This window comes from Apodemus sylvaticus, chromosome X (genome assembly GCF_947179515.1).
Source record: "Apodemus sylvaticus chromosome X, mApoSyl1.1, whole genome shotgun sequence".
In the NCBI taxonomy this organism is placed as follows: Eukaryota; Metazoa; Chordata; class Mammalia; order Rodentia; family Muridae; genus Apodemus; species Apodemus sylvaticus.
Window position 1 is genome coordinate 126,984,961 of NC_067495.1, and position 23,820 is coordinate 127,008,780.

General features: G+C 48.3%; 1 protein-coding gene across 1 annotated transcript; it reads right to left on the reverse strand.

Annotated features, from left to right (window-relative positions):
* Nucleotides 1–7,245: 7,245 nt before the first annotated feature.
* Apln (apelin) lies at nucleotides 7,246–16,524 on the reverse strand. Its single transcript, XM_052171556.1, has 3 exons — nucleotides 16,149–16,524; nucleotides 10,177–10,348; nucleotides 7,246–9,556 (listed from the first exon to the last, which is right to left on the reverse strand). Exons 1-2 carry the CDS (start codon nucleotides 16,213–16,215, stop codon nucleotides 10,182–10,184), a joined length of 234 nt encoding a protein of 77 aa, XP_052027516.1. The 5' UTR covers nucleotides 16,216–16,524; the 3' UTR covers nucleotides 7,246–9,556; nucleotides 10,177–10,181.
* Nucleotides 16,525–23,820: the final 7,296 nt, after the last annotated feature.

The window sequence follows — 23,820 nt, forward strand, 5'->3', positions numbered from 1 at the left end:
TAGGACACTTCTCAGAACTTAGGACCACCCTACCGAGAGGATGGCAGATGGAAAGAGCGAGCTGTGGGGTGGGCGAGAGAGCCCTGCCTGGCGATGACAACCGGAGGGAAGCAGCTCCTCCCTTCTTGGACTTGTGCATGAAAGAGTCACAGCCACAGTTAGGGGAAGCCAAAGAGGGTACATCTTAGAAATGCTGGGCGTGTGACTGGTGTGTTCTGCCTACGGAAGAAGACAAAGTGACACCTGGGCATGCGCACTTACTTAAAGCTGATTTATTTATTTGTTTGTTTGTTTGTTTGTTTATAAAGATTGTTTATTATCATACCTAAGTAGACTGTAGCTGTCTTCAGACATTCCAGAAAAGGAGGTGAGATCTTGTTACGGATGGTTGTGAGCCACCATGTGGTTGCTGGGATTTGAACTCAGGCCCTCTGGAAGAACAGTCAGTGCTCTTAACTACTGAGCCATCTCTCCAGCCCTTGAAGCTGATTTCTAGAAACTCAATGGGCTTTTCCTGAGCTCCCATCATTCTGGTCACATCCAGAAGCTTTCCCTTTGAGTCAGGTTCAGGGATTCATTAGACTCTAATCTGACATTTTTGTCCCAATATAGAGGCTCAAATACTCAGCTAATGACCTCACCAGGGGATTTTGCTTGCTGAGATTGGTCAAGGGAGGCTAGTATTTTTATGTAGGCTATGAGACCTTGCTACCAGACAGGCGTAAGAATGGTAAGGTTAAATGGGCTCAAATCCCCGGAATCTCAGAATTGAGAACAGCAGGAGTGGAGCCGTTCCCTCCCTGCCTCTACCTGCTCTGGTTCACCCCACTGAGGACTACAGACACTGGATCAAGTAGCATAAACACCAGGAATTCTCTATGCTATTGGAGTATCTAGATAGCTCCCAAAGTTCAGCCAATAAGCATTCCTTCCCGTGAACGGTATTTAATCCCTGGTTCACCCCCAATAAAGTGTATGGGAACCAGGGAACCACTCACATCCATCATCAAATAAACCAGTATGAACAAGCAATGACCTGCTCTTCATTAAGGATCACAGCAGGGAAAACCTTCACCTTAACCAGCCATGAGCCTAAACTCTAAAGGAAGTTCTCTCCTCCAGACCCTCTGAACCCTCAGCACTCACTCCGAACCAACAGGTCCCCCCAAGCTGGATTCTGTCTTCCCCTTCCTGCCCTATGTTGTTGCACTGAGGGGAATCGAGAACCCGGGATCCCCGTTCCTGACGCCCAGCGGTAGGCCAGCAGCACCCAAGTGCACAAGAGACCAGGAACCCCAGCTTTTGTCCCAGATTCCACTGTTTCCTGTTCCAGTTATGGACTTTGCCTTGATTTCTCCAGGTGGCACTGCGGACAGCCCAGCGGAGAAGCAGGAATTGGGACGACATTTTTAGTCACCTAGAAGAGGCCAGACTTCCTAGAGCTCTGGGTTAAAATGAACATCTGTATCTGGGAACGTGGAAAGTATCTGGAGTGGCACCTTGAAAATATTGGATAACCATCATGGCACAGAAATGCCCATCAATCAGTGTTTTCTGGGCAGAATCACCCTATCCAACCTCACCAGTGCAGACGGGGGCAAAGAAATAACCAGAAACTAGAGATCTTCCAGGAACACATACAATGAGTATCAACTGCTATTGCCTGCAGAAGCGATGGGACTTTCCTCTGGCACTTCAGGGTAACAGAAAGGCCGCTGATAGGGAAGAGGCTGGTGGGAACACGGGCTTCATTGAAGGAAGCGTTCCATCAGAAGCAAAAGCTCACTCGCAGGTGCGCGGAGCTCCTGGAAGGAGAAAAACTCTGCAGTTTCAACACTTGGCCAGCAGGGGGAAGCCGCTCATGCTATATTTCTCCCCCAAACTGAGCAAGCAAACTGACTGTAAGATAGCACTGCTGAAACGCTGCTTAGGATTGCTGAACGTAGAAGCTTTCAGAGTATCCTGTCAGCCTGAAAGTTAGACCAGGGACGCTCAACCATCCACTTCTGTAAGGAGAGGGGCACTACCTTTCCTAAGTAACTGGTAAAATCGATAAGAGCATTTAAGCAAATTGCCAGGAGACGATGTCTTAGCTATCATCAAGTACCCTCCCTTTCCAGTCTAGGGCAGGAGTCCCTGTAGGAGTTCTGTGGAATCTCTCATTGGGCAAGTCACACAGCCTCTCACAACCTCTCCTCTTTGTCTGTAAAATGGCTTTAAGAAGAAGTCATGTCTTCCCCTTCCTGCCTCAGTGTTTCAACAGGAGCCCTGGGCTTCTTCTACCAAGGTCTCCCTCCTTCTTGTTCCGGACTCATTCCTGAGATCCCATCTCCCAAGTCTCCTATAGGAACCCTCCTCCCACATCCCCATGGTCCCCAGAGAAACTACCTAGAAGCCCTGACTTTTCTAATATTAGTTGAACATCTTGTCATTTTGAATGATCTCTCCCCCTCCCTCCTCCCTCTCTCTCCCTCCCTCCTTCCTTCCTTTCCCTCTCCCTCCCCCCTCTCTCTCCAACTCATAAGGAATGTGGTATATCGTAGGCACTCAATACACATTTGAGAAATGTTAAGATTTCTTTTGAGGGGGGTGGACTCCTGGACCTAATGCATGCTAAGCACATACTCCACCACTGAGGTATATTCCAAGCCTGCAAAGCACTGTGATTTTCATTTCAGAAAGGATAAAATTGAGGCCCAGAAAGATACCAATACCACCTTGATTCTCTGAGTTCTCTAGTGTTACCTAATCATGTTTCTTTTTAAGGGTCAGTCTCCTGGCCTGAATCTCAACTTTGTCCTATGTAAAGCTGAAGGGGTGTGACTCACAGAATGGCCTCTGAGGCTCACCAGCTCTGATCTCGGGATTCTCTATGGCTGAGAAAGGGAGACCACTGAGAGACTGATGATGAGGACGGATGAGGGCAAAGTGGAACCCTAACAGATGACCTGGCTGGAATCACCCAGTCAGCTACTGGCCAAGCTGGCGCAGGACGCAGAGCTCTGAGCTTGGCCACTTCATGCTGCTGGGCTCCCTTGATTGTGCCCTACCAATTCTTCAGTGCCCACAGAAGAAGGGAAAGCCATTTGCACCATGGGAGAAAGATGACAAAGAGGTAGCAGCCTCTCTGGAGTAAAGGAAAGTAGTGCAGACTCACATAACCCAGCAGTGGCCTGCCTTTCTGGCTTTCTGGCTGAGGGCAATGCCCCATCCTATGTGTATTTCTTCTCCCACACCCGAGCTGCCTCCACAGGACAACCCAAAGTACCTGAAGCACTTTCACTGATTTCTGGAATTCCCCGCTATAAGCATTGTTCCTGAAGGTGTTCCAAAGCCATCTACCCATTCAAGCTGGCCTAGCAGGGAGGGGGGGTTGAGGCCAATAGTGGCCAAAGAAACGCATGGCCAGGCTGCCTGGAAAACCAAGGCAGAAGCAGATTCAGGACTGGAAACTAGGTTTACAGGCCCCAGATCCCTCAAGACTAGTGTCTCTCTCTCTCTCTCTCTCTCTCTCTCTCTCTCTCTCTCTCTCTCTCTCTCTCTCATTTGTTTGTTTGAGACAGGGTTTCTCTGTATAGCCTTGGCTGTCCTAGAACTCACTCTGTAGACCAGGCTGGCCTCGAACTCAGAAATCCGCCTGCCTCTGCCTCCCAGAGTGCTGGGATTAAAGGCGTGCGCCACCACCTCCCGGCTTCTGATCCCTAAATACCAAGTCTCCTAGAACAGAGGTCTATCTCCATAATTGCAACTCAGGGTCCCCAGATGAGGTGCTGATATTTAGAACTTGGGATCTTTGGAGAGGCCTTCCAAGCTGGAGCCCAGGTGGAAGCTGGCACAAGTGACAATGCTGTGGGCTGAATATGTCCCAGTGACCGCGGCACAGTGGGCATGGCATACAGACGTTCTGGGAGCAGGACAGTGAACCCGTGCTGAGGTTAGACCTACGTTTGAAGCATGGCTTACCAAGTAGAGTTACTTCGTGCACTTAAACAAGTGATTTCACCAACTCAAGCATATTTTTTCCTCTCTATATAAAGCAAAAATAATGGCTTCTCTATCCACATTTCAGGACTCATGTCAGGCTGAGTAGAGATACTAACCGCAGCTATTTCCTGAGCCAGTGGGCGCTGAGGGCTGTATTGAGCACTTACCTGTGTGATGCTACACAGTCCTGATCATAGCACCAAGAAGCAAGCAGAAGCAGCCGGGACAAGAAGGAAAAGCAGGCTCACCATGGCCAGGACCTTACCTCCAATGTCACATATGTGAGTAACTGCACCAGGATTTAACCTATGATCTTAAAGTCAGACTTCCCCCTTCCAATGAGAGTTCTTTGGGAGATCATTATCACATCCTGGTGAGGGGTCCTATCACAGGCAGTTGATGACATTCCCTCAACTGCAAACGTCCCCTGCACCCCCCTCCCCATATCCCCTGGCTGGGTCTGAATGGGAAGTCAAAGAACTGGCCAATGCTTCATCAGAATGGAGTTGGCCAAACTGTAGCCTGCTACCTGTTTTTAAAAGCAAAACTTAGTTGGAACGCAGTTCTGCCCGTTGATTTATGTGCTGTCTATGGCTGCTTCTGTGGGACAAGGCAGATATAATTCATAGGGGAACAGATTTGAAAAGACTGTACAGAAAAAGTGCTCTGGTCCCTGCCATGAACTGTCTTCCTTGAACCTTTGACCTTTCGGCTGCAATCCAAAGCACCAGCAGAGGAGTTCCTTACTAGGCTAACCTCTCCAAGCACTGGCCACTAGGAAGGGGAAAGTAGGTTTTCAAAGGAGACCTCCAGAGGCCTTCCTTTTGGGTGTTCCAGAGAAATCCTGGCAGGGGGAACAGCCTTCGCCAGCCAGGACAGGAAAGTATTGACTAAGTCTTCTCTACCATTTTCTTTGGCAGTTAGCTGGCATTGGTTCAATCTGGGCAGAGAGAAACCTTGGATTGAGAAATTTAGCTGAATGGCCTTTAGATCCGAGAAACAGGATTATATAAGCACCCTGGAATGGCCACTTACTCCAGACCCCATGAGCTCTTTGGTTGTAGAAGAGGCCTACCCCGATTATTATTATTATTTAGTCAATCAGAGAGTCCAAAGAGAAAGGTCTCCTGGCAAGGAGCCATGGTTCATTTGACAGCAACACCTGGGACCTGAAAAGCCACACATGTCCCAAATCTGTTTTCCCAATCTCTGTCATTTCAAAGGCTGCCCAGCTTCTAGATGGCTTTGGAAGCAGTGTTATGGTTCAGGTTCTTTGCCTGCCTCCCTCAACTCCTCAGGCCAGGGCCTCTTGTTCAGAAATAATCAGGTGAATTGCTGGCTTGTCTAGCAGGGGCATCTAACCCCAACTTGCAGGTTATGAGAGTATGCAATGCATTTATTTCGTGTGACACTCATAGCTACAACTGTCACACTCAAGCACCGTATAAAGCAGCCAGTAAGATGGCTCAGTGGTTAAGAGAACTTTCAGCCCAATCTGATAATCTCAGTCCCATCTCTGCAACCTGCACTGTGGAAGGAGAGAGACAACTCCAGCCAGCGGTTCTCTGACCTCCATGTGTGCACTACGGTAAGCAAGCCCACAGGCATGTGCCCGCATACACAAAAGCATACATAAATGGGAAAAAAAAGAAAAAGCCACATAATCAAGTTACAAAGAAAGAAAGCTCATCAAGTTTAAAGTAGGCATATGCTTTCATGTTGGGCCACATTCGTGGCTATCCTGGGCCATGTGTGGTCTCGAGGCTATGGACTGGATATCCCTGGAGAGCACAGCATTTTGACAACCAACACTGCTCTGATTCTATTGCATTTGTTTGGTCAAGACAAGGTATCTCCAAAGGATATAACCTATATGTCCCTGCTCTAGTTAGGTCTGAAGTCCAGCTATCTTAAGAGAAGGACACTAGTTTTCCTTCTCCTTGTCCTCTGTGCCAAGGGAGTCAAGCTCGCACCTACTTGCTCATACACAGCTCACAACACCTGCTCTCTGCACCCTAGTGGCTGCTGTTTCTTTCTTATTCCCAGTCTTCCCTGCCCACCCTCTTCCCATGATGTCTCCTACTCCAAAATTCTGTTTCACGGACTGGAACAAACAAACAAACAAACAAACACACTTTATACTTCATTTTTCTCAAGACTAGGAGGCCTTCTATTCTACCCTACAGAGTTTGTATTCTTGAATTCATGATGTAAATTCTATAGTCACATACAAGCTACAAAACTTTGGATCAAGACCATCCCTTCTCCTAGCCATGTTTTCTCATCTGTAAGATGCAAATGGAAGTCTTTTGTCCTAGATGTCCTAATGATAACATAAGCTAGTAATTTTTAGAGAACTCTGTGAAATTGCTAAAAAGCCTAGATCCTCATGGGTCAGAATTCAGTTGTTGCCCAGTACTGTCCCTCTGCCTTGGGTTTCCTGTGTAAGCTCAGGGGGTGGTTAGGGAGATGACAAACCAATCAGCTTAAAGCCAGCCCAATCCAAGCTCAGCCTACACGTGCTAAATTCTTCTGTTAACAAGTTCACTTAAACAGGAAACTGGCAATTTTAAAACTACATGTTTTCCTAAGAGGCACTTGCAACAAAACGCCATAGTTTTCAAATTGCTATGGCACAATATCCAACACTCCGTTAATGATGGGATACTTAAGCTTGCTTGTGGGTGACTTTTTCTATGTTGTCGCCTATTGAGCAGTTTTATGACTGTTTAGCAAGTTTGTCTGAAGGCATTTTCTCTAACTTTAAATCTTTTCAGCACTCACTACTTGTCAAATCTATGAAATTCCTCACAAGATTTATCAAACTCATCTATTCTGATGATTCTGTCTCCTCACTGGGTTTTGTACTGCATTGTGTATTCCTGTGCGTACCTAATGGGTTTATTAGCCAAATTAGCATGTACCCAATGTTCCTGTCTGTTCTGCAAGATATTGACATTTTGACAACAAGCATGAAAAAAATAAGACAGATGGAGCAGGATCGGGTTGAACTCCTCGCATTTTATTTTCCAGGCAATCTCATTCATGAAGCAACTCCACTTTGTGAAACATAAAACGATACATACAAAGTCATTACCAAATGTATTTATGGCTGAAGACAACATTTGTCAAGAAAGGCAAACTGGCTAAAAAGTCCCGAAAGTATTCAAAAGCAGATAAAACAGAAGACACCCACCAGGGCTACAAAATAGCATTTAGTACAAATCCCACCTTTGATCACTGTGTCCTTAAATGAATTGCTTCTGAAAAAAAAAATCCTTTAAGTGACACTGCCAGAAAAATGAGGACATTCAAACGGATGCCAAAGGACTTAAAAGGGGCTCAAACTTATGTGAACTGGCCCTTAAGCATAGCGAGTCTTTTTGTGAGCCTGTGGCAAATCGGTTTGAGGCCAGTTGACCTAGAACCAATTTGGGATACAAGCCCTTACCTCCCTACACGTGCAATCTGTGGGCACAGGGACAAGTTTGGCCCTAGGGGGAAAAGAATGCCCCTCCTGAATATGACCTCAAAGAGTAAGGGCAAACTGTCAGCTTTTAACTCTTTATTATAAAGACATATTTACATGGAATAATTCTTATAAACATAGTGAACACACTTATGGGAAGGGGACAGTTTCTTTAACTCAAAAGGCCTTAATATCTCTATATAAATTAGTATAAGAATCATACACAACCACTTTAAATAAGACAGCCCACTGGGCCCGCCCACTCCCCCTCTTCTGTTTCTATATTTCTCCTCTTTCTCAGCCAACACCTCCCCTTCCCTCCCTTTCCCTGTGGGGCTGGTCATGGCAGGCTGATAAAGCAGGAGGTGCAGAAACGACAAAGACGGAAAAGGCCGGGTCCCTGGGAGGGGTACCAGCAGTAGAAAAGGCACCAGACAGCTCCCACTTCTAGCCCAAGTGGTGAGGACACTGCCTGGCCCCACTTCCCAAGGTAGGCCTTGAAGTGGCAGCAGAGGCAGCGGTGGCGGCGGCAGCAGCAGCAGCATTAGCAGCAGCAGATGGGAAACTTTAGGGAGGGACGAATAGGCAATCTTATGGGGCCTGGGGGTCCTGACTCCCCCTACCCTACACATACGTAAGTGAATAGCAAGCTTCTGTCTTCTCTTTTCTCCCTCCTGAGAGGCCTCTGAGAAGACCATCTGCTCAGGCAGAGAACATGAGAGTCTCCCTTTAGGGAAGGGCTATAAAAGGCTCCTGGTGAGAGATGAGACCCCCTTGGTGGACTGATAGATCCCACCTACACATCCTCCCATCTCTCCTTCCTTCTTCCACCTCTCCTTCCTTTCTTTTCCTTTCTCCATCCCCCACAAGCCCCAAGATCAAGGGTGCAGTCAACATAGGGGTTCATGACAACCAGTGTCAGGGGCGGAATGGTAGTTTCCGTGCCTGAGAACCCCCATTAAAATGGCATGAGCCTGGGCATAGGGTTGTGCGGGGTACACCTCGCCACTTACGGACTCTCCCGGGCCACACTGGGAGGGAGAAACCCCATTCCCACACAAGGCAGTTCACAGCCGGCTTGCCTCCCGCTGCTCTCTTCCTTCCTAGCCACCCACTTCACTAAACCCAGCAAAAGGCACTTCATTTGCTTTGAAAGGACATCATCAAGAGGAATAAAAGGCATCATAAAGTGGGAGTTGAGGGTCCTGGTGCCCTGCCAGGCTCTGCAGTGCCTCTGAGCAGGTCACTTCACTCTCCAGGGTCTGTTTGTGCAAGCTTTTGCATAAAGAAGCTAAGTGATCTTCAAGGGTCCTTTGGGCTCTGACTTTCTGTGGATCGTTTGGTTGGCTGCTTGATTGGTTGGGACTTTTTGGCAAATTTACTCCCAGGAGAGTGCAGAACCATGTCAGGATGAGCACTCTCCCCTTCTTACCTGAGGACTGAGCTAGCTGCAACAGAGCAGAGAGAGCGGGGATGTTAGGAGACACAGTGACATAGTACTTCGCGAACTCCTCTCCTCTGTGTCTTCCTTTAACAGGGCCAGAGAGAGCTAAGGGAGAGGCCATGACAGCTATTTCTCCTCACCCCTTCCTCATGCCCACTGTTCAGTTTTCCCAGTGTACCTTCTCTGGACCCCAACACCCAAGCCCTCTCAACCAAAGTCTCATTGCACATCTCTGTGCTCCCTTCCAGGCGAGGTCCAATTGATAAGAAAGCACGGATGTGTAGGAATCCATCAAAGAAGGGAGCGTTCCTGTCCAGTGCCCAAGGCAAAGGAAAAGGGGGGGGGCAAGAGAAGGCTAAAGCTGAAAGACAGGGACTAGAGTATGGAGCAGGCCGAGGAGAAGCTAGGTCTCCAAGGGCAGTCCGAGGAGTGGCCAGGAAGATGGGCCAAAGGGATCCTTGTGAGAGAAATGGAATCATCCAAATGAGGGGTGAGACCATGCCATCAGAGGAACTTGGTGGGTGAGAAGAGACGGGACCATCAGCAGCTATAACAGGTGCAAGATGAGAGACAAATAGACGTGAGGATTCCAGAGAAGAGAACTCATCTGTGGAGCAGAGGGACCGGCACCGGGAGGGCACTTGGAGAGCCTTTCACTCCTAAAGAAACAAAACAACCAGAGAGAAGTCAAAGACATATCCTAGATCAAAGGAATCCCTTAGGAAAAGAGGAGACAGAGTCATTCCCGCTCCCACCCATAATCCCAAGGCACCAAGGTGATTCCCCTCATTTCTAGCTGTAGTGAGGGGTAGGGGGGCAGGCCAGGCCTCAGGAGCAGGCATAGGCTCTGCTCTCTGCATCAGCCTTTCGTTTTTCTCTGTTTCTCACAGCTCTGGACAGCTACCATCCAGGCTCTCCTATTCCCTACCAAACTGTCCCAAGGCTCTCGGCTGCCCTCTTTACCGTGGCCCTGGTAAGAGTGCACACTGGCTATCTGTAGCCATAGCCTCCCTTGGCACACCTCTCCAGCCCAGACTTGCTAGGACTTCCAGAACTCTCCAATGACAACAGCCTGTCCAATGCCATGTAGCTCTTGGGAAGGAGTCATCAGACTGGTCCCAAGCACTAAGCCTTTCTCTCGGCCACAGTCACCTCGTCTATAAGGAGATGAGCACTTTTTACTAGCTCTCAAGAAGCTTGAAGACCCTGGTTTGTCTTCCCATTGATAATAGGCTGCCCATCCCCTTTAGAGCTACCAACTGACAAGGGGCTCTAATACCTGCTTTAGAAAGGCATGGGGCCCTTATGGGAGAGACGGGGGCGCTGTCTGCGAAATTTCCTCCTGCCTCCCTGCCACGCCCCTGGTCCAGTCCTCGAAGTTCTGGGCTTCACCAGGTAGCGCATGGTGCCTTCTTCTAGCCCTTTCCCATCTGAAGGCAACATCAGTGGTACTGCAGAGACAAGAAAAGTCTGTTAGTCAGGAAGATGGATTGAAACAGTAGGGGAAGCTGCAGTCCAAGGGACAGTACAACTTCTCCACAAGATGGCACCCCTCATAGTATTCTTTTCTACCCTGATGAAAAGATGTCTCATTCAAACACTGTTCTGGGGCAAGTGGAATCACTCATTTTACCATTGAGGATTTTACATTCTTCAGACAGTTCTATCATGTTTCTACAAGCACGGACAAGCTCTTCTTTTAGAAATGTCATGATTAGAGAGAGGTACATTCTGCGACATCAAGCCTATACTTGGTTGGGGTGCAGGGACAATTGCCTGTGGCACATCTACAGTTGGTGTACTTCAACCATTTTAGATGTACAACCTCACACTGATGTCCCTTCTTGGACCCACACCCAGACATCACAGTTATTGAATTATTCCTGTATGCTTCACTCGTTCTTTCTCTCTCTCTCTCTCTCTCTCTCTCTCTCTGTCTCTCTCTCTCTCTTTCTTTCTGGGTTTCTTTCTTTCTTTCTCTTCTTAGCTACAATATTTTAAAGCAAATAACAAATCATGTCACTCCATGCTTCCATGCTTTGATAGGCGGCCCACTTCTGTATGCTAGAGATCTCATCTGCGTCACCTTGAGCACCCCACCTTGAACACCCCACCTTGAGCACCCCACCAGCAGTTAGGTATTTTTGAGGCTTTTCCTTGTTCTCAAGGCTTCCTTGTGGGTGTGGCTGGGACATGACTAACTCCTCCTGCTTTGTTCTGGGTTCTACCAGATTCAGAGGCTAAGAAATAAAGGAGTGGGGGGAAATGTACACTATGCTACACCAGGAGAGGGGTGGGTTGTCGGAGTTGCCATTCTAGATCACACTTCCTATCCAAAATTTGATATAAACTCTTTCCATTCTAAGGCTGCCTGGCTTCCGTTATGCTCTCCCTGGCTCCTGGCTCCATCTGCCTACATCTGGCTTAACGCAGAAGTCATCTGATGCCACCGAGCCTTAACAATGGAATCCAAGTTGTGCAGGATGTTCTTGGGAAAGATGACGGAGAAGGTGAGCTTGCCAGCTCTCACAGAGCCAGAAGCACAGCCAGGAAAGCTGAGTTAGTACCGGGAGACACTCTTGGCCACAAAAAGCAGACAGTGTCCAGAGACGAAATGGTTCTGGGGAAGAGGCAGATGAGTAGGATGCTTATGCAATGCCCAGTATGGGAGTGGCCTTCAGAAACACAGAAGTGCCTGAGGCCAGTGATAATGAATACCAGCCTCTGTTCCTTCCCCACACAGCAGCAGATTTGCCTTCAGCTAGATCCCTGTTCCTCGAATCTCACTGCTATCCATCCAGGAATTCCCATCACTGGTTCACAGTTCCCATACAGCATCCAGGCGATTACTCCTCCTTCCTCCAATCCTCACTGCTTCCAACACCCCCACGCCTTGGCTCCTTCCTTGACCCCCTGGTCCTTGATCTTCTTCAGCTTGCACACAATTTCCAGGCATTTAGTATCCTCATGGATGAAAATCAAGCATGGTATGACCTTGCAGGCCTCTTTGCATAGACTTTAGGGCCAGACACGCACACTACGCATACTGCGCCCGTACCCCTCCACGCACATACTCTTTATCCATGCAACACCTTTCTTTCTTGTCCAAGAAAAATCATTAGGTCTATTAAAACCTAGGGGTTTGCAAGGGTTGACTTGCCACATTTCCACGCTCATGGTTAAAGTGCATTAGTGTGTCAACTGAACCTCTAAACCTATATATAACTCATAAGAATTAAGATTTTAAAAATAATAGCAATAGTGCATTGGAAGCAGATGGGAAGGCTTAGGGACTACTTCTGTCTGACCTAGACCTGCTCTCCTGCTACTGTCTGTGAAGGGGCTGAGGGAGCACCATTGGACTTCCCTACCAGGGGATCCAGCTGATGTCCTGAGCTTTAGGATCTTATCAACGCTCATCCTGAGTCTTAAGGGTTGCTCTGAATGATGCTGATGATAAGTTAGAAGCAGAGACACGTTTCAGGGATAGGGTGGTAAGCACTGTGTCCAGCATGTGGCCATGCATAAGGGAATGACCCTTAAAAAATGTGAGACTTTGGTTCTCATGTCCCTGCCTTCAACTACTGGATTTGGAACAATGGTCCAGGCCATTGTATCCTAGAGGCACACCAAGCATGGATGGATGGTGCCAGGAGGGATTAAGTATCACCGCCCCTCCCCCCTGCTGCTATGGCCTCGTGGTCTGAGACTGTCAGTGTCCATGGGAGTCAAGGAGGACTTGAGGGAAGGGAGATCAAGAGCCAGGAGGAGCAGCATGCTACCAGTGGTTCCGACTCGGGCCAGGAAAATGTCTAGACTCTAGACCTGCAGAGAAGATCTACTCTGTGCTCTGTGAGGCTCAGCCAGGTCTGGGAAAGCAGCCACCCCAGAAGCCATTTGGCCTCGTCCATCCTATTGGGCTGGACCTCATTGTCTTCCTCATCGCAGGAAGTCTGTGCGCTCCTCCTGCACTCTGATCCCATCACCCCCTTGTTTCCTACTTTTACTGCTGAGTCTGGTTAGATAAGCTGATACCTGAAACCCTGGCTTTGTCCAGTCTGAAAGAGCAAATTAGAGGCCATTGATTCTCATCACTGTCGAGGTCCTGGCTGTACAAAAGGCTTTCCCCTTTAGAAACTCGAAATACCCCCAGTACACTTCAATACACCATTCCAGCTCATTTTCTGTTTAAAAGGAAGCCAGAGCTATTTCCCAGGGAATCTCAAGCCAAGGGGTTTGGAGCCCTTGTCCATGAGAGTAAGACAACAGCATTTTCAAGCTGAGAACTGCAGCCTGGGGAAGAAGCGGATTTGATTTTCCTGCAACCCGAACTCCAACCCAGCTGAGATGCAAAAAGAAGTCTGTGCAACTTTTCAGGAACATGCCAAGCTCAGCAGGAATGGTGCACTGGTCTTCTTGTTCAGGGTCTGGCCTGTATAGTGATTGCTTTAAAAGTCCACCCCCCGGCTCTGGAGGAGATCCCACTGGCGGTGATGATGCTACTACATCTACTACTCTGTAGTAATACTCACTAATAAGAAGCACTGTTCTTTGCCTCCACATTCACCTTCTCCAAGACAATGTGCTGACTTCTACTGCCAGCTTTGCTTCTCTGGATCAGGCCTGGCCTCCACTTGTCTAGCCTTTCCTGCCGACAGGCCTGACTCAGGTTCCAAGGGTGCCTAGAGTTGAAAACTGGTGATAGAGTGGCGTCCTCCACAGTGGGAGGGGTACAGTCAACTGCCCTTACACTGCACAGAGGAGCAGAAGCTGCCAAGAGGGAGTAGAAGGAGAGAAAGTGGTGCTCAGAGACCAAGGGACACTTGGCAAGGACCCAGAAAATCTTGGTCTCAGAAGAGCAAAGTGTCTCCCAGGTCAGGAGGCAGCAAGGAGTCTTTGTGGTTGGAGGAGGGGCAAAGAAGGAAGGTGAACATTCCAAGTCAGAACAGAAAGTGGGAAGCGAAGAGGAAGTATGATTTTTGAACCTGGACCTTTGAGGTCGCTGGCTATGGAGAGAGTTCATGCAAGTCTGTATTATACTAAGGACAAGAAAAGCAATTCGAGGGCTCCTCTTTCTAGACCAGGACTCAGGCTGGCGGCCGCCTCCAAGGAAGTGCTGTTCTTGGTTTCAGAAGTGATCAGGGGGTGGAAAACTAGGAGCTTTAGACGTAACCAAGGCTAGTCTTTAATAAAATGGTAAGTGTGATGCTTATACCTACATTATTAGAGTATGCAAGAAATGTAATATAAAAGGAGGAGATGGAACAAGAAGTTTCAGGGTCTAGACCAGAACCCCTATGTATTCTGGCAGCCTGCTTAGCTTCCTTGACATCGGCTCATGACTTCACTAGTAATACCCCCACAGCTGCACCCCAAAGGGTTCACAGAGTATCTGCCAGGTAAAGTCTCCCTTATACCCTCTGGGAAAATATGCAGCACAAGGTGGTCCAGTCTCCTCTGGGGTACCCTCTCTGTACCCAACCATTTTCTTCTTTAAAGGCACCACTTTGGACTATTTGCCTGAAACTGAATGATGAGGATGTCTTGTCTTGCCAACCGTACTGGCTGTGTGAGCTCCCGGGTAGAGGGACAGGCGGCTGGGCTATCTTTCTTTATTCATAGTTTTCATTCCCTTCCGGCCATTGCCTGGCTGACAGGAATTTCTGAGGAGAAACTCTTTCTCCCTCTTCCTAAGGAGGAGGCTGCCTTGCCTCAGTGCTAGGGTCCTGCTGGAGATCACTGGACTACCTGGAGGCAGGGGGCATCAACCAGGTCAGTGTACTTTCCTCAGAAGCCCAACAATGTACTGAGTTCAGGGCAATGCCAAAGAACAAAAGTGCAGAAAGGAGATGGCTACACAGAGAGGCGGGCAGAGTTGGCCAGAACCCCAGAGGCTCCCGGGCAGAGTGCCATCCTCCTGTTCTTGGGTTGGGGGGGGTGGTTGTTCAAACTAAGAAAGTTCCTGGGCTCTTCCTCTAGGAAACTCGCTGTCCTGTTCTCTCTCTCTCTCTCTCTCTCTCTCTCTCTCTCTCTCTCTCTCTCTCTCTCTCTCTCTCCCCACTCTCACCTCTCTGTGAGAGGCACTGGCACTGGCAACTGTCCACCTGGTCTTGGCCTTCCGTTTCTGCTGTGCCAGGCAGGCTGCTGTGACAGCCAGATCACAGGACTGGGGCAGCTGAAGGTGGGAGCTGGCAGCCCCAGGAGGCTCTGACCCACAGAGGACAGTCAGACCGGGTAGGGGCTGATGGGACACTGAGGACCTGAGGACCTGGGGATTGAAGCAGACAAGGGTGCCAAGGGTGTGGGGAATTTCCAGGTAGGGGGTTAATACAGGTAGGGGTGAAGGGATTCCCCTTCTCTGAGCTGCAGAGAGGTTATCAGATCAAATTCCTGTGTTTCCTGGTTTTTGGTACCTGGAGACCAGGGACCGAAGATAACCTGGGGCAAGAGTGGAGGGTAAAGCCAGGGTAAAGAACTAAGTCTCCGGAGAGATGGAGGCTGGGGGGCCAGGTACCCCACAATGGAGCAGGGAACAAAATCATCCAGGACCTTGGCGTACAGAAGATCAGTCTGGCCCTGTCCAGTCCAGGTCTGCCTAAGGACGCTGCCTCTGCTTACACAGGCTGAAAGAGCAGCAGCTGGGATCCACTAGCCGCTGCGGTTGCCCCTGCCCCCGCCCCCGCAGCGTGCTCCTGACTATGCAACAAGTGTCACGTCTACAAGTTGGCACATCATCCCCAGTAGTTTGAGCCCCTGGACTGGCCAGCGGCCCCTAAATTCTAAGACCCAGAGACCTTCAACATGGAGTCCCGACCCACTCAGCTCTAGTCAGCCATCTCCACTGATTCACGAGGTGAGCTGGACATCCCCCCCATCCTCTTCCCCACCACCACTACCACCACCACCACGTGGGGTGCAGGGTGCAGGACACAAGGTGTAAGTTTATGGCCCTGAGCACTTTAAACTATGAGGGGCGTGGGGTAGGGGCTAAGTGTTGATATCCGAAATAATCACGAACCCCCTGCGCTGTCCCAGGAAGCAAAGCCTACATGGCATGTTGCCCCGTGGCCCCAGATGCCCTGTCAATAGGCCTCCCGGTGTGGCTGGCGCGTGGCTGCTCCTGCAAGGCTCGCACCGGGTTTCCCCGGAGGCGGGAAGAGCGCGCGTGGGGGCGGAAAGAGAGGAACGCACAGGCTGCACCTCGGGAGAGCCACGGAAGAAGCCCAAGCGAGCAGGAGGGCACGCACTCACCTCCGCACACTGCAGTCAAGGAGAGCCAGAGCAGCAGCAGCGCCTGCACGCAGAGCCTCAGATTCATGCTGCAACTCGGTCCGCGGCAGCCCTGAAGAGCCGGCGAGTGGGCGGAGAGGCCGGGCACCCGGACGCAAAGAAAGGCGCTAGCCGGGGCTGGCGCGTGCGGGCACGGAGCTCGCGTGGCTCCTGGACCGCGGGAGGGTGAGCGCCCCAGGCGCACCGTTGGCTGCCGGCCCCACGCCTGCTCGCTGCCTCTGCTCTGGGGCAGCCTAGCCTCCTCTGCGGCCGCAGGGCAGCGCCGCGAAGCTGGCCTTGGTGGCTCCGGGCCGGCGGCAAAAACTCTCCAAGTGGCTGACTCTGCTCTGTCCGCGACTCCCAGCTACCCGCTGGTCCAGGCTGCTAGAGAGAATGCTTCCCTGCTCACTTCGGGGTCTGCATTTTGTAGCTTGTGGTTTGGCCACGAGCCCACTTGGTCATGTGGTCATTAGGAGGCGGGGGTGGGGGGGTAGGCAGGAAGAGGGAGAGGGAGTGAGCCTCCCGCACCGCCCCCCTCCCGGGAAGCATGCTGCAGCCCTATGCAGGGCGCGCGAGAGAACCCCCGAGGTGGCCCCACAACAAAGACTGAGCGGCTGCTCAGACAACCCACAACTGCTCCCCGGACAGTGCCTGCCTGGCCAGGGTCCAGAGGGTTCATAGAGACCTGAAGGATTTCAAACATAAAAACCATTTGGAGCAGTGAGGGGGCACTCTTAACTCTTTCTCACCTGGGTTTCCTTCACAGCTGTCAGGATACCTGGGCATTTGGAGAAGGACCCTATTTGGGCTCCCCACAACAACCCTCCATTTCCGAATCTAACCATGTTCTTTCTTTCCTTGACACTGCATTCCCAAGTATGAGTTTGCTGCAGACCTCCCCTACTCCGCCTCTTTTCTCCTCTGCATCTTCAACTGAATTAGAATTGGAAGTGATTGCCTAGGTCGTACATAAAACTTAGGTAACCACCATTTATTTGTCCTGCTGTCCCCCAGCGAGTACTTTCTACTAAAGCTCTTTATGCATACAGGAAAACCTCAATATCCCACCCAACTTAAAGGCCACTGTCCTGTCCCTGCCCATTCTGAGATGCTGTCCCCTGGTTCCGCGTCACTGTGGAGAGACACTCTGCAGTTTCTACCGTGTTCCCCTTCTTGTTGCTTGGAGCTGACCCCAACTTAGTTTTGTCTCTTTGTAGGGAGGAGCCTTCCAGTTCCTTCCAAAGTCAGCTGGATTTCTTCTACACTCAACTGGGGTCCCCTGTCATAACAGGGCCCTGGAGCCATTTGCCTGAGATGCTTAGCTCCTTTTACAGCCTGGGGGCTCCCGAAGAAATGCACCAGACTGGGAACCCCTTAAGACAGGACCCTAATGGCCCCAATCTTCCAGATCTCTCCAAAGTCCCCAATATCACTCTCTGCACATAGGTGGCACTCAACACATATCAAAAGACTAAATCAAAAGGTGTTCCCACCTTGCAGCAAGCCAGGCAGCTTGCTCCATGTGTATATCCAAAGGTACACAAAAGGTACATTGGACAGTTTCTGTGTACCACAGAAGATGTGAAAAGGTATGATATATTACTATGAACTATCTTTGAAATGTTGCAACACTCCAATACATATATGTTGTCAGTCTGTCTGCCAAAACTGTCCACAAGAAAGTGATCCTTTTTTTTTTCTGTATAAATGCAGCTCCAGGCCCAGAACAGGGCCTCAGAGCTCATGGGCTTCAGAATATATGATATACATCTGAGTAACTATTCAAATAAGTCAAGGGAGTCAGACGGGAACGAGACAGGTTCTTGATGGTGGTCTGCGGTCCAATTGGGCACATTGACTAGAAGAGAGACCAGGAAGAATCTCTTCACCTGAGGGACCGTGGATATGAATAGCCAGCATGGGTAGCATGCCACGCTCTCCCCCCTCTCCTACTGGAAAGAATAGTTCAGTGAGAATGAGAAAGATTGTCCTCTAGATGCATCTGCTGTAGGCCATTGCTGCCCTTACCCATACTTACTGGATCTTAGGGGAAGCCCACTCCATGGTGCTACAGGGACAAATGAGGCACTGTACAAATTGAGAAGAAGCCCTTACAGAGTCACGATTAAGAAACATATAGCTCCAGTTCTTGACTGAGCAAACCTGTGCACATGCAAGTAAGTGCCCCTCAGAGCTTAATAGAAAGTTCCATATCTCATTGCATGTCCACGGGGACGTGCCTGACTGTTGCTGAATGGTTAGAACAGTGCTTTCCAATATGATAGATACTAACCACACTCTAAACAAAAAAAAATAAATAAATTTTCAGTTCCTTGGCCATTTTGGCCATTTTTTTTTCAGTTGCTCGAGCCATACATGCAAGGCTGGTGGCTACTATACTCAGCAGCATAGAACATGGCCCATTGACAAGACTTAGTATCCATGTGACGCAAGGAACACAACTTGGTGCAGGCATTGTTGGGAACAGAGATGAGATGGCGGACCTCTGTGGGAGCACCTGGTCACTAGTCCCCACATCAACACTATGCTATACAGTTCCAAGGTGTCTTATATGTCATTACCATCAGCTCTTTAGCTGCTCAGTTGACTAACTTACCTCTGTGTACTGTGGGTTTGTATGAGCAGTGTTGTTGGTTTTTTTTTAACCTGGGATTTTAAATTCTGCTCAATTCCTTACATCTGCTGTGTGGCTCTAGATGCCTTTTATCTCCTTTGAGGTTTCAGGGCTTCTTCTGCACACTATAGGTATATATCCCTCTAAACTCTTGTTAGAACTAAAACCCCAGGTGGTAGTATTCTGAGAAGCTTTTTGGAAGGTGACTAAAGTCATGAAGACTCCATCCTCATGAGTGGATTGGAGCTCTTATAAAAGAGGTTGAAGGAAACAATCCAATGTTCTTTTCTATCCTTTTCTCTTCTCTTCTCTTCTCTTCTTTTCTTTTTTTTTTCTGAGAAAAGGTTTCTCTCTGTAATCCTGACTGTCCTGAAGCTCATTCTATATATAGATCAGGCTGGCCTCAAACTCAGAGATCTGCCTGCCTCTGCCTCCCACGTGCTGGGGTTAAAGGTCTGTACTACCACACCCACTCCCATGCTCTTTTCTTACCCTCGAGCCATGTGGTAGATTGTCAACTTGATGGAATACAGAGTCACCTAAGAAACAAACCTCTAGGTGGGTCTATAAGGCATTTCTAGAGAGATTTATCTGACATTGGAAGAGCCACCATGAATGTGGGTGGCACAATGTCCTGAGTAGGAAGTGTCTTAGACTGAATAAAAAGGAGGTAATGAGGCTGGGACTTGGCTTACATGCAGGACTTCCTAGATTCAACCCCCAGTACTTGAGGGACTGGGGGGGGGGGGGAGAGAAGAAAATGAGTGAACAAAAGCGGAACACATCCATTTTCTTCTCTCTGCTTCCTGACTATAGGTGTAATGCAACCAACCACCTCCCACTCCCGCTGCCATGAATTCTCTACCATGATGGAATATATCTGCTCAAACCATGTATCACAAATAAATCTTTTCTCCCTGAAGTTGGCTCTTTCTTGAGGTATTTGGTCACAACAACCCCCAAACTAATTAATACATGTCTCTTCTGCCATGTGGGAGCACAGCATTGAACAGCTCCCCGCCCCCCCCCCACACACACACACTCCTCATTCCCCCAACCCCAACCTCATAAGAAGCAACACTCAGGGTACCATATTGGAAGGGAAGAGAGTTTGGAAGCTGTCACCAGACATGAAAACCTGCTGGTGCTTTGATTGTGGACCATCCAGCCTCTAAAACTGTGAGAAATATATTTGTACTGTACAAGAACTACCCTTTCTCTGACATTTTGATAACAGCAGCAGGAGCAGAGAGTTATAGTTGAACAGTTCAATGAGATGATGCACGAAAGTACTAAGCAGGTCTCCCTCCAGAGTAGGTGCACATTCAAGTCAGTTTTCTCTGCTGCCTGACCTCCCCCTACCCGTATCTGGCAGTCTGCCCTCTGGCCTCCAGGAACTGATCAGGTGGGAAGGCCTTTGCCTTTGCCCTGCTTCCTCAGCGCCTGTCTTCTTAATAGTCAGCAAAACTGATCATTATCTCATTGTCTCCAAAGGGTCAATACTTTTGGAGGCTAATCTGATGAATCCAGGATCTAGGGATTTCAAGTGTGATCGTGACTTAAGGTAAACTTCCAGGTATGAAGTTCATTCTAACAGAGCATTAAACTCCACCCTGTCAGGCACAGAGACTCTTTGGTGACTTTAATTTTGCACTTTTCTAAACAGAGCTAGCTTCGGGTGGTGGTGATGCACACCTGTAATCCCAGCACTCTGGGAGGCAGAGGCAGACAGATTTCTGAGTTCGAGGCCAGCCTGGTCTACAGAGTGAGTTCCAGGACAGCCAGGGCTAGACAGAGAAACCCTGTCTTGGAGGAAAAAAAAAACAAATCTAAATAGAGCTAGCTTGCTTTCAAAAATCAATTTCCAAGTCAAAGATCCATCCACTGAGTCCTCAGTACGATCCTGCTGCAGTTCTATCTGTCTCCATAGATAATAAAAATAGTAATGATGATAGCTAATAATGTATTATACAAGTACTATGTGTTAAGTACCATCCTTAGTGTTTTAAATGTATTAACATATTTAATCCTCACATCAGTGAGGCAGGCCTACTTCGTAGAAGAGTCAAATGGAGTTAACAGAGATCATTTCCTCAGGTCTGCCTAACCTCAAAGCTCAAAGCTCATACTCTCCTGTTCCTGGTCACCACCAACCAAAGAGCATACAGGGCTGAGCTAGGCCTGCCTACACATATGTACCAGATGTGCAGTTTGGTCTTCGTGTGGGTCCTGAACAACTGGAGCAGGGGGTGGGGAGGCATCTATCCCAAAAACTGTTGCCTGTACATGGGATATGTTTTTCTAGCTAGGCTGCTTTGTCTGACCTCAGTGGGAGAGGAAGCACCTAGCCCAGCAGAGACTTGAAGTGCCAGGGTGAGAAAATGTCCAGGAAGGCCCCCACCCTCTCAGAGGAGAAGGAGAAGGGCGAGGATTGTGGGAGGAGGTAACTGGGAAGGAGTCAGTGACTGGAGTGTAAAGTGAATACGTAAAAAATAAATAAATAAAAATTAAATTAAATTTAAAAAATGAAGAAGAAGAGGAAGAGGAGGAAGAAGAAGAGGAAGAGGAAGAAGAGGAAGAAGAGGAAGAAGAAACATTCTACTTCTTGGGTCCATACCACGCATTGCTTTATTTGAGCCTCTAACGTCTAAGTCATACTCTCTTCAATTAGGAACTAGTGAAGCACAGTGGGGAGAGACATAGGGCTACTGTAGCAGTGCTGTCACTTACTAAATGAATAACTTTAGATAAAGCATTAACCTTTTCTGGGCCTTTGCTGCCTTATATGAAAACCAGGCCACCCTAGCACTGGCTCCCTGGAGTTGGGGAAGGCTTAAAGGAATCAGAATCTACACAGTACTTAGAACAGGGCTTGGTGATTTTTATGGTGTGGTGAGCATTGTACAGTTGTTATGTACTCTCATAGATATGTGTGTGTGTGTATATATATATATATATATATATATATATATATATATATATATATATATATATGTATATATATATAACCAATATAAGATAGTAAGCCTAAGCCTATGCTGGGCAGTGGTGGCGCATGCCTTTAATCCCAGCACTTGGGAGGCAGAGGCAGGTGGTTTTCTGAGTTCGAGGTCAGCCTGGTCTACAGAGTACCAGGACAGCCAGGGCTACACAGAGAAACCCTGTATTGAAAAACCAAGAGAGAAAGAGAGACAGACAGAGACAGACAGACAGACAGACAGAGAGAGAGAGAGAGAGAGAGAGAGAGAGTAAGCCTATGTCTTATTTTTGTCTTCTCTCCAGTAGTACTGTTGCCCAAAGTCAATTCTCGGAGACTGTTCATTGAATGAAAGAAAGAATTGTACTAATCATCATTCTAGGTTTGAGACACACCAAGAATCCTTATTTTGGGAAAAATCATCACAACTTGCCCACAGGATTTTAGATGAGTCAACATCAACAGTTAGCAGAAATACTCAAAGACGTGACTAAGCTCAGCCCTAATTGGGCAATACAAATAATGGAATGAGTAAGGAGAAAGGTCTGGGTAATGGTGGCCTGCCAGCAACCAGAGAACTTTCATATTAAGAGTTCTAACTCCACTCATTATGCAGATAGAGAAACTGAAGCCAAGGATGGAAAAGCAGCTTGTTCAAAGCTGGAAGCAAACTCAGGACTGAGGCACATTAACTCCCATATCTTGCTTTTTTCTCTGTACCTTTCCAGCATTGATCTAAAGGGTCATTAGAAGAACCCGAGCTGGCTTGGCAGAGCGGGTACTCACAGTGGCTGTGGTTAGACACAGGACTCAGTTCATGGTCCAGTCCTTCGAGAGTCCGTGTTCCTCATCTACCTGTTCCCTAATACATAGGAAAATTTGCGAGCATGGGTCAGCAGCAATGGCACTGCTTTTGTTTTATTTAATTGTTTTGCTTTTTTGTTTTTGAAATCATTTAAAAAGAGCCTCAAGGGCTGGAGAGATGCTCATTGGTTAAGAGGTCCGGAGTTCAAATCCCAGCAACCACATGGTGGTTCACAACCATTTGTAATGAGATCTGACGCCTTCTTCTGGAGTGTCTTAAAACAGCTACAGTGTACCTACATATAATAAATAAATAATTTTGGGGGGTGTTTTTTGGATTTGTTTTTTTTGAGATAGGGTCTCTCTGTGTAGCCCTGGCTGTCCTGGAACTCACTCTGTAGACCAGGCTGGCCTCGAACTCAGAAATCTGCCTGCCTCTGCCTCCCAGAGTGCTGGGATTACAGGCGTGCGCCACCACTGCCTGGCTGAATAATTTTTTTTTAAAGAGCCTCAAATCTTACACTCTCTGTAGAGCTGCTTAACAGAAACCCAGTGGAAGGACCTAAGAGGTCAGCTGTTAGTTGATGCCTCGCTAACTGGATCCATGACAAACGAACTTCACTTGCTGAAGCACAGATATAGACTAATGACTTTTTTGTTTTCTCCTGTCCAAATACCTGGGTGGCTTTTGGTTTTTGTTTTGTTTCCTTTGGATTCTACTGGTGACAGCTGTGCTCTTTTCAGAATGGCAGAATCGTGACAGAATGGCAGCCACAATGCTTCCCATGCCCTGGCACATGCTTAAGGGTAAGCTTTCCCATATAAGATGCAAGAGCACAGAATAAAGAAGCGAATGTTAAATCCGTAGAACCTGTTTTGAAATGTTGTGAATCACAAGACACTCATTACCATTTAGACGAACTAACCATATTGTTGAGATCTGGTAGAGTTTTCCAGTGTTTCTTCTTCAACTAGCTATATGATTGTCTCTCTAGTCTTGTGCCCAATACCTTCTTATATCTTTGTCACGTAACCCTGACCACAGAATAAGATCCTATCTTTCACATGAACCCTTTTCCCAAGCACACAGAGCCAAATACTAACCTTTTGTTGTGGTTAAGCTTGATTGGCAACTGCATGTGAATTACAATTACCATGGAAACGAACTTCTGAATATTGACTGGGGAAAAAAAAAAGCTAGTAAATGAGAAGACCTACCCTAAATTCGGGTGGCTGAG